This window comes from Corylus avellana, chromosome 3 (genome assembly GCF_965113065.1).
Source record: "Corylus avellana chromosome 3, dhCorAvel1.hap1.2, whole genome shotgun sequence".
Classification (NCBI taxonomy): Eukaryota; Viridiplantae; Streptophyta; class Magnoliopsida; order Fagales; family Betulaceae; genus Corylus; species Corylus avellana.
Window position 1 is genome coordinate 1,656,848 of NC_142492.1, and position 15,458 is coordinate 1,672,305.

At 34.0% G+C, this 15,458-nt stretch overlaps 1 protein-coding gene across 3 annotated transcripts; it reads left to right on the forward strand.

Annotated features, from left to right (window-relative positions):
* The first annotated feature begins 8,819 nt into the window (after positions 1–8,819).
* Positions 8,820–15,091, forward strand: LOC132174586 (G-type lectin S-receptor-like serine/threonine-protein kinase At4g03230). 3 transcript variants are annotated; one of them, XM_088514228.1, is made up of 9 exons: positions 8,820–8,925; positions 9,676–10,188; positions 10,889–11,488; positions 11,612–11,722; positions 11,801–11,982; positions 13,538–13,748; positions 13,886–14,123; positions 14,215–14,362; positions 14,635–15,091. In XM_088514228.1, exons 1-9 carry the CDS (start codon positions 8,820–8,822, stop codon positions 14,941–14,943), a joined length of 2,418 nt encoding a protein of 805 aa, XP_088370354.1. In that variant the 3' UTR covers positions 14,944–15,091. The 3 variants fall into 3 exon arrangements, with proteins under 3 accessions (XP_088370354.1, XP_088370353.1, XP_088370352.1); XM_088514227.1 differs by lacking the exon at positions 9,676–10,188 and having other exon boundaries at positions 8,820–9,600; positions 11,066–11,488; positions 11,576–11,722; XM_088514226.1 differs by lacking the exon at positions 9,676–10,188 and having other exon boundaries at positions 8,820–9,580; positions 11,028–11,488; positions 11,576–11,722.
* Positions 15,092–15,458: the final 367 nt, after the last annotated feature.

Consider the following 15,458-nt stretch of genomic DNA (forward strand, 5'->3'; position numbering starts at 1 on the left):
AAAAAATCCCCATTATGCAATTGTAAATATAGCAACAAAAGAGGCCATTAGGCAATTTCATCTCAAACTTTCTTAGTATGCAGTAAAATGTATATCAGAAGATCAAAAGATTCCACAGATACTGGAAGGAAATACATATACGCGAGCTTAGAGAATACTTGAGGCGGATGCAACCAGAAGTTGTTCAAACCCACTGCAACCAATGAAATGTATATCTTTGCCAAGGCGTGCATGGGATTAATCCCAAAAGCAGGGGAGCTGTTTAGTGAAATTGCTCATTCACTATATTACTCATCAAGGTGAGGGCCGTTGGAATTTTCTTGCAAAACGTTCAGGTAGCTGCTTATTATTAGTAATACAACATGTAGCAATTAATTTGATTATTAATTAGCCTTTTGTTTAACCATTTTCTTCTCTGCTTTAAGGGTTGAGGAGAACTGACAGATTGAGATGGGTTAAATTATCTAAAACCAGATATAAAAAGCGTGGAAATCTTACCCCACAAGAGCAGCTTTTGATTCTTGAACTCCACTCCAAGTAGGGTAATAGGTAATCTTCCAATCTTGTGTTCAAAATTTTCTCATCACTCATTCTGTGAACTAGAATTTGTTGGTATATTTATATTCATGGTCTTATTTTTGTAGTGTTAGTTAATGTGCCTACTAGTCTACCATTAAGGTTGCAATATCCCCATTTACCCTTCATTTACCCTCCAAAAGACAAAAATACCCCTAAAAATCCAAAAAAGAACAAAAAGAAAAGAAAAAAAAAAAAAAAATTCAGTAAAACTAACTCACCCATGGCGTAGCTGTGAGTTAGGGTTTTTTTTTTGGGGAGGAAAGTCCACATATCCCCCTTAAACTACTACCCAATTGACAATATTCCCCCAAACTTTCAATTGTGACAATGTCCCCCCTAAATTACCAAAAATTGTCAATGTTCCCCCCAATGACGAAACTACCTTTAGTAAAAACTAAAAAACCAAAAAACAAAATATACTAAAACTTCTAGGAAAAAAAAAAAAAATCCAAAGGGTGGCAAATTTAAAATAAGAAAAATTCCTTTTATAAGTAAAAAATTAAAAAATTTCGAATTTTTTTTTTGTTATAAAAATTGAAAATTTTTGTTTTGCTTTATAACTTTTTTAAATAAAAATTTCCGTTTTTTTTTTTTTAAAAAAAAAATTAACAATTTTCGTTTAAGAAAATAAAAAATTTCGTTTTCGAAAACTTTTTTTTTTTTTTTTTTGAAAAATAAAAATTTCCATTTAAAAAAAATATATATTCTTTTTAAAAAATTAAAATTTTTCATTTAAAATATTTTTAAAATTGTCGTTTTTAAATTTAAATTTTTCATTTTTTATTTATTTATAGGGGTATTTTTATCTTATTTAGAAATATATACATAGGCATTTTTATCTTTTTGCTAGTTTTGAGGGGACTTATCAATTGGGTGGTAGTTTGAAGGGAGGTATGTGGACTTTACCATTTTTTTTTTTTTTCCCTTTGTTAGATTTTAGGGGTGTTTTTATCTTTTTGGAACGTTTATGGGTATTTTTGTCTTTTTAAAAAGGGCACATGGCAACTCGTTTGGTGAATCGGTAGGGTACATTCACTAAATTAAAAAAATTTTAGGACATTGCAAATGAGGTTGTAAATTGAGGAGATTTAGTATAGTTTCTCTTTTTTCTTATTTATTTTTTCAATTGATTTTCCACTCCACATACAAGAAACAAAATAAGGTTAGAGACAAATGGGGAAAAGCATTGAAACCAAGACAATCAACAATGAATCAAGCTACCACATTCACAAGCATAGTCAAACACGTGCTAAGAAATGAAGAAGTATTAATATCTCTATCATTTTCAGCTTGCTCTCGAAGAACTTTAAGTTTAATCAAGGATCCACATTCTACAGACAACCTTTAGCTCTTAAACAAAGTTGATTGATATGTAATCCTAATGGGAAAGCATTCCACATTCTACAGACAACCACATTCCACATTCTACAGAAAAGCATACAGACAACCTAAGGTTGATTGATATGTGATCCTAATGGGACAAGTTTAACGTGGACTAGTGACCCCTTTAAGAAATGAGACAAATCATAAACGTATAAAAGGCTTCAAGTAAGTTGGAATATTAATTAAAAGAATAAATTTAATGTTTTCTATCCGTTTAAGTTTTGAATAATTGATGATTTAATATAGAAGCTGAAGTTTTGAGTTCGAACGTTAATTCTATAATGTACCTCTATTACAAACTTCATGTAGAATGAAGAAATTCTATAATTTCTTTATAGAATTTATAATTTGGCTCAACAAATGGACTTTGTCCTATAATTTGGGGCACCGCTTGAGTTGTTGAAATACAAGTCCGCACGACAGCTAGACTGGAGAGTCGAAACAACACGGTTTCAGTCGTGTGGAAAATGTAACCAGAAAGTAGAAATTAAAGACTACAATCTCCACAGTTTTCATAAGAAAGCTCACAAGAAATTGCAGCCAGGTCGAACTCTAAACCCGAAACAGGATCCAAGAACACCACATATATATATACTTGGATTGTGCTGCCTCATTATTGCTTCCCTTTTGCTTTTATTCTGCCTTGATTTGCAGTTCAACAAGGAGAGAGTTGGGTCGGCCAGTGCAATCCCACTTCTACTTGGATTGTGCCAAGCACTTAATTAATTCAAGCTACTTTTACATCATTCTTCAAATTTAAAAAATTCATAAAAAAAAAAAATGTCATTTAACAAATTTAACTCTAGATGATAATATTGCTCTCTAAATATAAAGGGTTCGAAAGTGGAAATTATTTATTTTTAAATATTCTCTCTTTCATACTACATTTTCTTTTTTTTTTTTGTCTTTCTTTCAATTAAAGTAGATTTTTAATGCAAATGGCCAAAAGTTGGTTTCATTGATCAATAAAATATAATATTTAATTAAAGTAAACAAATATTTAGAGAGTTTAATATTCAGTAGTTTTGAAAATTGACTAACTAAATCAACTAAACTAGATTTTAATAGTTAAGTTTAGAAAAAAATTTGAAGAGCTCATTTTGAAAGCTCTTAGATAAATTCTCCAAATATCAAGAGCAAAAAATTGAAAGCTATTTAGTTTTTTAAGCTTATATATTCATTTTCCTTTTCCTTTCTCATCACCCAGTAACAAATAAAGAATTAAAAAAGTCCTTGAACTTTCATCGCTTTTATATTGTAAAATTCAAAAACTATCAATTTAGTGTATTAAACTTTTAAAAGTTTGCAATGTCACCCCTCTCATTAGGATTTAGGCGTGATTGTGAGTTAGGTGTTTTTTGTTTTTTATTTTTTTTGGATTTTTGGGGTGTTTTTGTCTTTTTGGAACTTTTATGGGTATTTTTGTCTTTTTTAGGGCAAAAAGGGCACATGGCAACTCCTTTGGTAAATCGGTAGGGTACATTCACCAAATAAAAAAAAAAAAAAAAAATTAGGACATTGCAAATAAGGTTGTAAATTGAGGAGATTAAGTATAGTTTCTCCTTTTTCTTATTTATTTTTTCAATTGATTTTCCACTCCACATCCTAGAAACAAAATAAGGTTAGAGACAAATGGGGAAAAGCATTATATTGAAACCAAGACAATCAACAATGAATGGGCGGATTACTTGCTGTGCAGTTGATGTACGTACTCTGATGGGATTTTGCAGGACATGTACAGGATGAACATAGGTCTGCTTTTTTATCAAACTATGCAGAATACGCTGAAGTTTTGAAGCAGCAGCATCCTAATCAGTTAGATGAGTGAGGTTTAACCTTCTTCATGGGTACTAGGCAAAATTAGTTAATAGACTCGCGACTTCAATTTCTACGCCTCCTGGAAAATTAGCTGATAGACTTATGTGTGTAAGTTTTGATGAAACTAGAAACATTTTCTAAGTTGTAAGCTTGTCAAGTTTTTTCTTCCCACTTGTTTTTGGTACTCTTACGGGACCTATGCAAAGCCAGTAATTATCCATTTTTTCTTAGGATGAAAGTGAGAAATGGAGTGCAAAATGAGAGGGGTTAATTGTTTAGCAACAGGGGATAATATATCTTGAAAAAAAAACAGAGCCTTGGCATGATCATCCTTTTGACTCGTGAAAAATTATTTGGACTGGAGAGTCCAAGCACCACGGTATTCTACTGAGTATATTTCTTAAAATATCAAATATTATTTTCATATTAAATGATTTAGATTTAATCATATCAGCTTATCACTTATAAAATATGAATAAATATGATAACGATTGTTGAGGAAATAAATTAATGTTGAATTCTTAATATCCTAAGAATTTTAAAGAATCCTAATTTAATACGAAGAAATGTATATGTGTACCAGTTTTAGGCAAAATGATTGCAAAAGTTAACGCGTGGAGAGGTATGTGTGTGAAAATCAATTTGCCACGTCAAATATTGGCTTTGCATTTATCATCTTGACAAGAATCCCACCTACTTACCATAAGTCGAGTTGACTTGTTTACATTATGAGACTAGGGCAATGCTACAATTGTAGTTCTTATATTATTTTTGTCTCTTAAAATTGTCTTGACTTTTAAAATTATTATTAAATTTTAATAGTAATTTTAAAAGTCACATTATTTTTGAAAAGACACAAAGGGTACTTGTAGTACTTATGAGACTAGCGTCGAGTAATGCTAAAAGTTTATTTTGTATCATTTTTGTATTTTAATAGTAATTCATCAAATTGTGGAAATTCCGTTAATTGGAACTGACGAATGTATTGATTTTGTATTTTCTCATAGGTTGAGTACTAGATTTATACCGATTTAAAACTCAGGGGAGGAAAAATAAAAAAGAGAAAATTCAAATACCAAAAAAGTTATTAACCTTAAAAATAAAGCTTTTTCTAAAGACAATCTTGCTTTTAGGCTTCTATAGACATCCTTATATAAAGAAAGAATGAAAAATCCTAACTTTGCATGTGAAAAATCTTTCAAACGTATGCAGGTCATTGAGTAATGCCAGGACCTTTAAGTAATAACATCAGGACTCCTCTAGGGTTTATTAGTATCATTAGCCAATTAACAGAAGCGTCATGATGCCAAGTTGACAACTAGCCACTTTTTAAAAACACTATACATCAAACTCTTTAAATAATTCTCTATTTTAACTAAGGGTTAAATACCTCAAACCCCCATAGGGTTTGACAACTTTTTTTTTTTTTTTTTCTTGAGTTTCATTTTTATCACAGGAGGTCCCTGTGGTTTTGATAATAGACCAAGTTAGCCCTCCGTCAGTTGACTTAATGGAATTCCACGTTGACCAATCAAATGTTGACACGTGGCACATATTTAATTTTTTTTTAATTAAAAAAAAAGTATTTTCGAAAAAAAAAAAAGAAAAAAAAATTGGGAGCCACCCCTTGGCCATTTGGGGGTGGCAATCTGGCCGGATGGGGCCACCCCCTTTGCTCCAAGGATCATTGGGGGTGGTTTCGGCTACCCCCTAGGCTCCATGGGGGTGGCTCCTAGGACCCATTGGGGTGGTTTCGGCCACCCCCTTGGAGCCAAGGGGGTGGCCATCCGGCCAGATGGCCTGGCCACCCCCATGGCCAAAGGGGGTGGCCGAGCCACCCCCAAATGGCCAAGGAGCCACCCCAAATTTTTTTTTGTTTTTTTGGAAAATACGTTTTTTTTAATTTAAAAAAAAAATTAAATAGGTGCCACGTGTCAACATTTGATTGGTCTACGTGGAATTCCGTTAAGTCAACTAACGGTCAACTGACAGAGAACTAATTTTGTCTATTATCAAAACCATATGGACCTCCTGTGATAAAAATGAAACCTCAGAGAAAAAAAAATAAAGTTACCAAACTCCAAAGGATATGAGGTATTTAACCCTTTAACTAAATGTATCTAAAAATGAGAGTGCCAATATTATTAAAACATTTTTCCATTTCCTCCAACTCTTTTTGGGGACAGATGCAATAAGCCTTAGCTTGACTTGACTTGATTGGAGAGTCGAAACAACGCGGTTTCTAACATGAAAGTAAAAAAGCTACAATATGTTTTTGATAGGAAAGCTCACGAGAAATTGCAGCCTGGTCGAACTCTAAACCCAAAACAGGATATCCCACTACACCATATACACTTGCGGCCTAGAATTTCCCCTCATATTGCTTCCCTTATATGCTGTTGTTCATGAGCAACTTTCTTTTTTTTTTTTTTTTTTTTTTTAACAGATCGAAGTCAATACCTTTATATCACATTAATCATTTTTTATTACTATTTAAATAAAAAACTTACAAACAAAAACATTTCCCAAACACACCCGTTTGCACATGGAGTACTGAAGAGACTTGACTTGGTTTAGGAACGCCGTGCACAAGGGTGTAGAAAAGTCTTGAAGAAGACTGCAATGTCTTTACATCAGGAAAGTTTGGTCATGTTTGAGAAGATTGTGATGAAATGTGCATGTCTTCATCTGGCTGTACAATGCCGTGCACCAGGGTGCATGTAGAAATTAATAGAAGTAGAGATGATAGAGATATGACATGTCACATGTGCAAACATTTAAGAATGCCGTGAACCAGGGTGTAGAAATACCCATGATGGAGACATTCCCATGTCTTTGGCTTTCTGCTGCTTTTAAACTTTGATGTTGCTGAAAGTTTTACATGAAAAAAAAAAAGAAAAAAAAGAAGATCAAATTCACGTATGGAGGTTAACAATTTGTGTAGGTAATGTTGATCAAATTAAATAAAAAATTTCTTTATATAGATGTTTGCCCAAGTGGTTGGACCTTATGATTGATAGACCAATTATCCCAAAAACTTAAGCTTATAAGAAAAGGTAAATTTAATCACTTAATAATTATTCTAACACTTTCCTTCACGTGTGAGTTCAAATTCTTTTTTAATAAGTGAGGGCCAACATGCATGTGGAATATTTACTTGAAAATAGAGGGTGAATTTGATGGAGTCAAAGTTCAATTATAAACCTTTGGCTCTGATACTATATTAAACCATCACTTGTCCCAAAAAACTTAACTTTATAAGAAGAAGTAAATTTAATTACTTTATTATTACTCTAACAAGATGGCCTTCACTCTGCTTATAACTTTCAAATGAGACCAGCCAAAAGGTCTGGGTTCTTAAGGGCCAGAAGTGAAAAATCAAATGAGAATCCATCTACTTTGATCATTTCATTGTAAGACTTTAAATTTTGATTTAGAAGATTTGAGGTCCGAGTTTGGGTTCATAATAAAATTGGAGAAGTACTACACATCCCAATTTTTTTTTTCCAAAAATTTGTTTCCAAATGATGTGTCATCATTTCATGAGATTTATTATTTTGTGAAATGTGTCATCAACTCATGGAATGGTGACACATCATTTAGAGACACCCATCAAACTTTTTGGTAAATACATACAGAAATTGTGTAAAAATATAATTATGCCTCTTAATAAAAAAAAAAAAACAAAAAAAAAATGAAACAAAAAGAAAAGTTAAAGGTCACCTAGTGTAAACATAGTGATGGCCGTGAAAGACTAGGTTGTCTCGTCTCAGCTCTTGCATGATTGGATTGAGGTGGCTATTAGGTTTGTTCAGGTAAATGGATAAAAATTACCCCGCTTCTGTTTTCCACTTGTCTGTATGTAAATCTTTGCTATTTTTAAAGAGAGCGAGATGTTTTTCAGCCTGTTCTTCTTTCTATAATTAAGTTTTTAATTTAAATAGAAATTTCTATTTCGATTAATTTTCCTATCTTTACAGGAAGAAGAGGAAGGGATGGTGGAGAGATATGCCAATCCTGGGTAAGGTCGGGCTGTTGAAACGCCAAAATGACCACCAAAGAATTACCTTCAAGAGAGAAGGAGAGGAGCCCCATAAATCGGGCCAGCTGAGCACCAAGAAGGACAACAAGAGCTTTGCCAAAATTAGGATCAGCTGGGCGGCTAATTTGTGATACAATTTTAATAATATGCCTAAGAGAATCATGACAAACAACAGCTTGAGCAAAGAATTAAGGTGGGTTTAATAACAATGTTGAAGTTAATTTTGAAAGGATCCACTTTTCTACAATGGAATCGAGATTGATCTTCCGGACATACGAGAAGTGTTATAGGGGGCCACCTTCTTAAATCTAGCTAGGTTTAGAGATGCATTTTATGACTATGAAATGATTTGATTCAATTAACCATCGAAAATTCAAATGACGAATTGAAATCGATGGATAATTTTTAAATCAAGATAAATTTCCAAACTTTTCATTAGAAAGCTCATGACCAGAAAAATACTGTTCATTCACTTAAAAAAAAAAAACACAATGCACAGAATTTAGAAGGTGGGCGAACGTGAGTAATGAATGTTTGAGGGTGGCGTGTCTTCTGCTGTATTTGGCAAAGTCTTCTCCATCTATTTTTTTTTTTTTCATTTTTTTAAATAAAAAATTAAAATCATTTCTTTATATATATATATATATATATATATATATATATATATATATATATATATATTACTTTTTTTTCACAAAAAAAAATTAAAATTTATTTCACTTCTATATCAAACCAAACACTTTTTATTATTGTTCAAATGTTAGCTTGACTGGAGAGTCGAAACAACGCCGTTTTTTTTTTTTTTTTTCTCAAAAAGAAAAAAAATAAAATAAAAAAGCTATGTACAATATCTTTTTTATAGGAAAGCTCGTGCGAAATTGCAGGCTGGTCAAACTCTAAACCCAAAACTGGATATCCAACTACACCATAAAATTATATATACAATTGTGTGTGCAAAGAGCATTGCATTAGCTGCCTCATTAATTATCATACGAATATGAGTCCTTTAATAATTTCCCCTCTTATTGCTTCCCTCCCGCTTTTATTCTGCCTTGCTTTGCACTTCACCAATGCTACCATCTTCCCTGATACTATCCGACCAGGTTTCCGGCGAGGCTACTCACTAAACACCTCGGAGACCATTGTATCTGCCAATGGAACCTTCAGACTTGGTTTTTTTTCTCCAGAATACTCGACCAAGCATTACGTGGTTATATATAAGTATACATATCGGTACGCGTCATACGACGATATAGTTTGGGTTGCAAACAGGGAGCACCCATTCCCAAATTCCTCTGCGGTTCTTACCTTCAACCGGGATGGGAATCTTGTAATATCCGATGGCAGTTTGTTGTACGTTGTGACAAACACTTCAGGTGGCAACGATACCTATGCCAAGCTATTAGATACAGGTAATCTTATACTCACAAACACGGCCTCACATATTTTGTGGCAAAGCTTTGACTATCCTACTGACACTATTTTGCCCGGAATGAAGCTTAAAGATGCTAAGACAGGATGGTCATTAACATCATGGAAAAGTGATGTAGACCCAGCTCCTGGTCTTTTCTCTCTGCACTATCAGGGTTCTCGGAAAGAAGTAGTCTTAATGAAGGGGTCTAAACCATACTGGAGTAGTCCACTCATTGATCACCTTGCTGATATATTGGTGATTGATGGGGACTACCTTACTTGGCCTAGTACCGATGAAATTAGAAGAATGCGGTTGGATATATCCGGGAACCTTCTGCTGCAGACATGGACGACAGGTTCAGATAGCGACTATTGGTTCTCGTTCTGTTTGCACTACAACAATAATATTAATTGTAGCACCACTGATGCTATCCGACCAGGCCAATCACTAAACACCTCGGAGACCATTGTATCTTCCAATGCAAGGTACGAACTTGGTTTCTTTTCTACAGAAAATTCGACAAAGTATTATGTGGGAATATGGTACTATAATGTTTCTGGAGCCATAGTAGTTTGGGTTGCAAACAGGGACGACTCATTCCTAACGTCCTCTTCCGTTCTTACCTTCAATCCAGAGGGGAATCTTGTAATATCCGGTAGCGGATTGCAGTACGCTCTGACTAACACTTCAGGTGGCAACGATACGTATGCCAGGCTATTAGATACAGGTAATCTTGTACTGAAAAACAGGGCCTCACATATTTTGTGGCAAAGCTTTGACTATCCTACTGACACTATTTTGCCCGGAATGAAGCTTAAAGATGCTAAGACAGGATGGTCATTAACATCGTGGCAAAGTGATGAAAACCCAGCTACTGGTCTTTTCTCTCTGCATTATCTGGGTTCTCAGAAAGAACTAATCTTAAGGAAGGGGTCTGAACAATACTGGAGTAGTCCACTCATTGATCACCTTGCTGATATATTCGTGATTGATGGGGACTACTTTACTTGGCCAAGTACATTTGAAATTAGAAGAATACGGTTGGATATATCCGGGAACCTTCTGCTGCAGAAGGGGATGGGATGGAGCAACGATTCGTCGCTCTTGTTCTGTTTGCACAACAACAATAAAATTAATTGTAGCACCACTGATACTATCCGACCAGGCCAATCACTAAACACCTCGGAGACCATTGTATCTGCAAAATGGAAGGTACGAACTTGGTTTCTTTTCTCCAGAAAACTCGACAGTCTCTTACGTGGGAATATGGTACCATAATGGTTATCAGGGCCGCAACGTGCTTTGGGTTGCAAACAGGGAGGAGTCATTCCTAGCGTCCTCTTCGGACCCTTCCGTTCTTACCTTCAATCCGGATGGGAACCTTGTAATATCCGGTGGCACATTGCTCTACACTCTGACTAACACTTCAGGTGGCAACGATACCTATGCCAGGCTATTAGATACAGGTAATCTTGTACTGAAAAACAGGGCCTCACATATTTTGTGGCAAAGCTTCGACTATCCTACTGATACTCTTTTGCCTGGAATGACGCTTAAAGACGCTAAGACAGGATGGTCATTAACATCAAATACAAGTATCCAAGACCCTGCTTCTGGTCGTTTCTCCCTGCATTATCTGGGTTCTCGGAAAGAACTAATCGTAACGGAGGACTCGGAACCATACTGGATTAGTTCACTCAGTGGCGTTCTAGCTGATATATTCGTGATTGATGGGGACTACATTACTTGGCCTAGTAACTACACCAATGATATTACAAGTATACGGTTCGATATATCCGGGAACTTTTTTCTGGAAAGTGAGATAAAAGGCGGCCTATATTGGAACTCAACGACGAATGGGAGTTATCCAGTCTGCGGCGATTTCAGCATATGCAATGAGACTGCAGATGCAGTTTTTAAATGTGACTGTTTGCTAGGATTCAAAGCCTATCCGGATCAAGGATGCATAAGAAATACAATTTTGTGCATTGATGGTGCTCAGAAAGATGGGTTTCTTCGAATGTCTAATGTTTTTTTGCCCACTAACCACCAGCATTGGTACGATGGCCGTCCTTCAGAGTGTGAATCAGCTTGCTTGAAACAATGCTCTTGTCATGGTTATGCTTATGACAAAGAGCATCGCTGCCTGGTATGGTATGGCCCTCTTTTAAATATGAAACAATTCTTAGCAAATAATACATTTACAAACGACTTCTACCTGAAACTTGCTGGAGCGGACTTGGTTTCCAAAGGTATTTATTTCAGTTATTGGTGACTTTTATTACTTTTCTGGTGTTTTCTTCCTATATTTTATTTATTTGTCTGATTTCTTTTTGCAGACACAAACGCAACCAATGGAATTGTAACAGATCCAGGATTTAAGAACCAATTGTGGAAAATTGTCGTGCCGACGTCATCTATTGCAGTGGTTGTTACATTGGGCCTTTTTGTTTATTATGTGAGGAGAAGAAAGCTCAGAAGGAAGGGTGAGTAAAGAATGGCTCACAACGTTCTTTTAGCAATCTTCACTTATATCCCTAAACATGTGTCGTTCTAAAATGCAGGGGAGGATTTGTTACTTTTAGATTTGGACACGACCCAAAAGGCTAATAACTCAGAGGATGGAGATAGTGGAAATGGAGAAGTCCAAATGCCATTATTCAGTTTTGCAAGTGTTTCTGCTGCTACTGGTAATTTCTCACTTGCAAATAAGCTCGGAGAGGGTGGTTTTGGACCTGTTTACAAGGTATGCTTCAATGTCCACTTTTGTTGTTGTGTATGCTGTGAACCACTAAGTATACCAATTCAGACAAACTTTTATTGTGTGTGAGATTTGAAAGATAAAATTTTGCTTGGTGTGTGATTTTCTTATATGTAGTTGGATAATTAATATATGTTTTTCAATCAATTAATAGTTGATGTTGAATATACATGCATGTGTGAGTGTAAAATGATTGAAGTCTACTTTGGAAAGATATAAGAAGTTTGGATGGTTAATATAGTAAAGTTGTGTCCAAACTCATAAGCTTAAGCTTTTGGCTGAGTGATCATGTCCCGAAATGCTATGTTATGGTCTCACTTAAAGACTCTTAAGGTGTCAATGGATATCAGTCTCTAGCAGGGGCGGACTTGCAGCTTGTGTTGGGGGGACGCGAATGTCCCTCCAAAATCTTTCCAAATTATCTTAAATTGCCTTAAAAATCTACCCATTTTATAAATTTGTCCCTCCAAAATGATATCTTGTCCCCCCAAAATAATATTTATATCCCCTTTTAATTTTTTTTCTTAGTTTTGCTCCCCCAAAATAATATATGTGTCCATTTTAATTATTTTTTTATAGTTTTGCTCCCCCCCCAAAAAAAATAATATTTGTGTTCCCTTTTAATTCTTTATATATATATATATATATATTAACTTTGCCCCCTCCTTCGATATAAAAAACCTAAAATACCCAATTTATTTAATTTCCCTATATATTCTAGTTCGCTTCTAATTAAAAACTCAATTGGATTTAGGACTTTGACTGAATATGTGAAAAAAAAAAAGTTAAATGATTTGGGTTCTTTGAGTAGCTTCTAACCAACAATCAGTTTTTTGCATAGTTATTTGACGTCATTTAGGTTTACAACATTTGTTTGACATCACAAATTAGATGATTTAATTATTTATGATTGCGCAATTGTTTGACTCGACTCTTAACATTTCTCTTCTTGTTATTTGGGGATTATGGAGATTGTTAGGAAAAATAGTTCACGCTCAAAGGTACTTTTTTTCTTGGACCCTATAAATCGTGTTAAATTTATTATGTTATGCTAGTTTTATTTATTTATTTATTTTTATTCTAAGCTATTTTGCTAGTTTTTTTTTTTTTTTTTAATTTTTTTTTTAATTCTAATCTATTTTCCTAGTTATTTATATTATTGTGTATTTGTGATGCCATGAGATTAGATGCAGCATTTCTATGCTTTTATTTTATACAAACATACATATAAAGAAATTATGTGTATTTATATGTTTTTTTATTTATATAAGTCCGTCCATCTCCTCAACCAAAAAAAAAAAAAAATTTCCATCCCCCCCATACCTCAAATCCTAGTTCCGCCCCTGGTCTCTAGTCTTGGCTCAAGGACTAGAGATTCCACAACAACAAAATATTGCATTCAATTCTTATTTCTCAAAATGGATTGTTTGTTTAAGAGCTAAAAGGTTTTACTCTTTATCATTGGTAATGTATATTTCCTATGAATGTAACTCACTATTTTTTTGTATTTTGTATTCTTTATAACAACAAATAATTTCAGGGAATATTGCTAAAAGGGAATGAGGTAGCTGTAAAAAGATTATCAAAAAGATCCGGGCAAGGTTGGGAGGAGCTAAAAAATGAAGCAATGCTCATAGCCAAGCTTCAACACAGGAATCTTGTTAGACTTCTGGGCTGCTGCATTGAACGAGATGAAAAAATACTAATTTATGAGTATATGCTCAATAAAAGCTTGGATTTCTTCCTTTTTGGTTTGTAATATCTCCCATTTTGATTATATATATATATATATATAATTCTTCTTCTTTTTTGCTTTTTGCATGTTTGATTTTTATGGTCCTTTGCATTTGATTCACTAATTATCAATTTACTCATATATGTAAAGCAGATCAAGAGAAGCGTAGGATATTAAATTGGAGGACTCGTGTTAGAGTTATTGAAGGAATTGCTCAAGGACTTCTTTATCTTCATCAGTATTCCAGATTAAGGATTATTCATAGGGACTTGAAGCCAAGCAATATTTTGTTGGACATAGACATGAATCCCAAGATATCAGATTTCGGGATGGCAAGAATATTTGGCGGAAATGAGTCGCAAGCAAATACAAATAGGATTGTTGGCACTTAGTAAGTAATATAATTAAGGAAACTTTTGAATTATAAAAATCAACACAAAAGTAGCAATTACTAATATTTTTAACTTGATGATGGTGTACAGTGGTTATATGTCCCCTGAATATGCTTTGGAAGGCCTCTTTTCAATCAAATCCGATGTTTTTAGTTTTGGCGTATTATTGTTGGAAATTGTGAGTGGCAAGAAGAATACTGGTTTTTATCAACATGACTGTCTTCATCTTATTGGATATGTGAGTATCTTATTTGCATTTTTTGTTGTAGAAATTGAAAACACTTATAATTTACTTTGATTCATAACCGGGAGTTGTTGAACAAATGTGCATTATTGCCATTAAAACAAATTTAGTCCTCTATTCTTGAAATTTTAGAACACGAAATAGATCGTATAGAACATATTATTGGTGTCAAAAGCTTAAACTAATAGAAAATTATGTATTTAATCATTTACCATCATTCTAACATTTTGTAATTTTCCTCTTCTTCTTTGTTTTGGGATTTTAAGGCATGGGAATTATGGACAAATGATAGGGGATCAGATTTGGTGGATCCACTACTTGATGATATATCCTCTATGCAGATGGTATTAAGATATGTTAACATAGCTCTCCTTTGTGTTCAAGAAAGTGCAGATGATAGACCGACCATGTCTGACGTTGTTCCTATGCTTAGCAATGAAAGTGTAGTTCTACCTTATCCCAAAGAACCTGCTTTCTTGAATGTGAGAAGTATGTCAAAGGCAAACCCAGTGAACAACAAGCCACAAATATGTTCTCTGAATGGTGCAACGATTTCAACTATGGAAGGCCGGTAACTTTTGAAAGTCCAACCATAAACGCGCATATTCTCAGAGTAAATTGTCAGAAAACATTCAATCTCTTTACTTATGGTCTGTAACATTATTCCATTGTGTATTGGATCTTTGGGTCTTTAGCCATATAATCTCATATTACAGTTTTTTATATGTATCTTGAAAACTTGTTTATACTACTTTTATGTCGTCACAGTCTAATAGACAATGACGGAACGAGGGGATCCTTGTCAAAATTAGGTTTTCTCTGGCCTCTCAATGAAAAATCTTAGTTTCGTCCCTAGTGACAAGTTAATTTTGTGTTAAGAGTAACAACTCTATCGATCTAATAAATGTATTGTGATTATTCTATAGCTTTGCCAAGATATTCAAGAAAAATCTGTGAATAGTTTGTAGAAAAAGTGTCATGATATAGGGTGCACTGACCACTTCATATCCAAAGGGACTAATCACAATTGTGGTTCATTGTAATAACTTATATAGTCCAATTTGACCTAATACACATACTAATACAATGT

Bases quoted from the DNA above. Each gene is read 5' to 3' on its own strand.
- LOC132174586 (XM_088514226.1), top strand. From the start codon at position 8,820: ATGAGTCCTTTAATAATTTCCCCTCTTATTGCTTCCCTCCCGCTTTTA. The intron at 13,749-13,885 runs GTTTGTAATATC...TATGTAAAGCAG, and splicing joins CTTGGATTTCTTCCTTTTTG to ATCAAGAGAAGCGTAGGATA. The intron at 14,363-14,634 runs GTGAGTATCTTA...TGGGATTTTAAG, and splicing joins GTCTTCATCTTATTGGATAT to GCATGGGAATTATGGACAAA.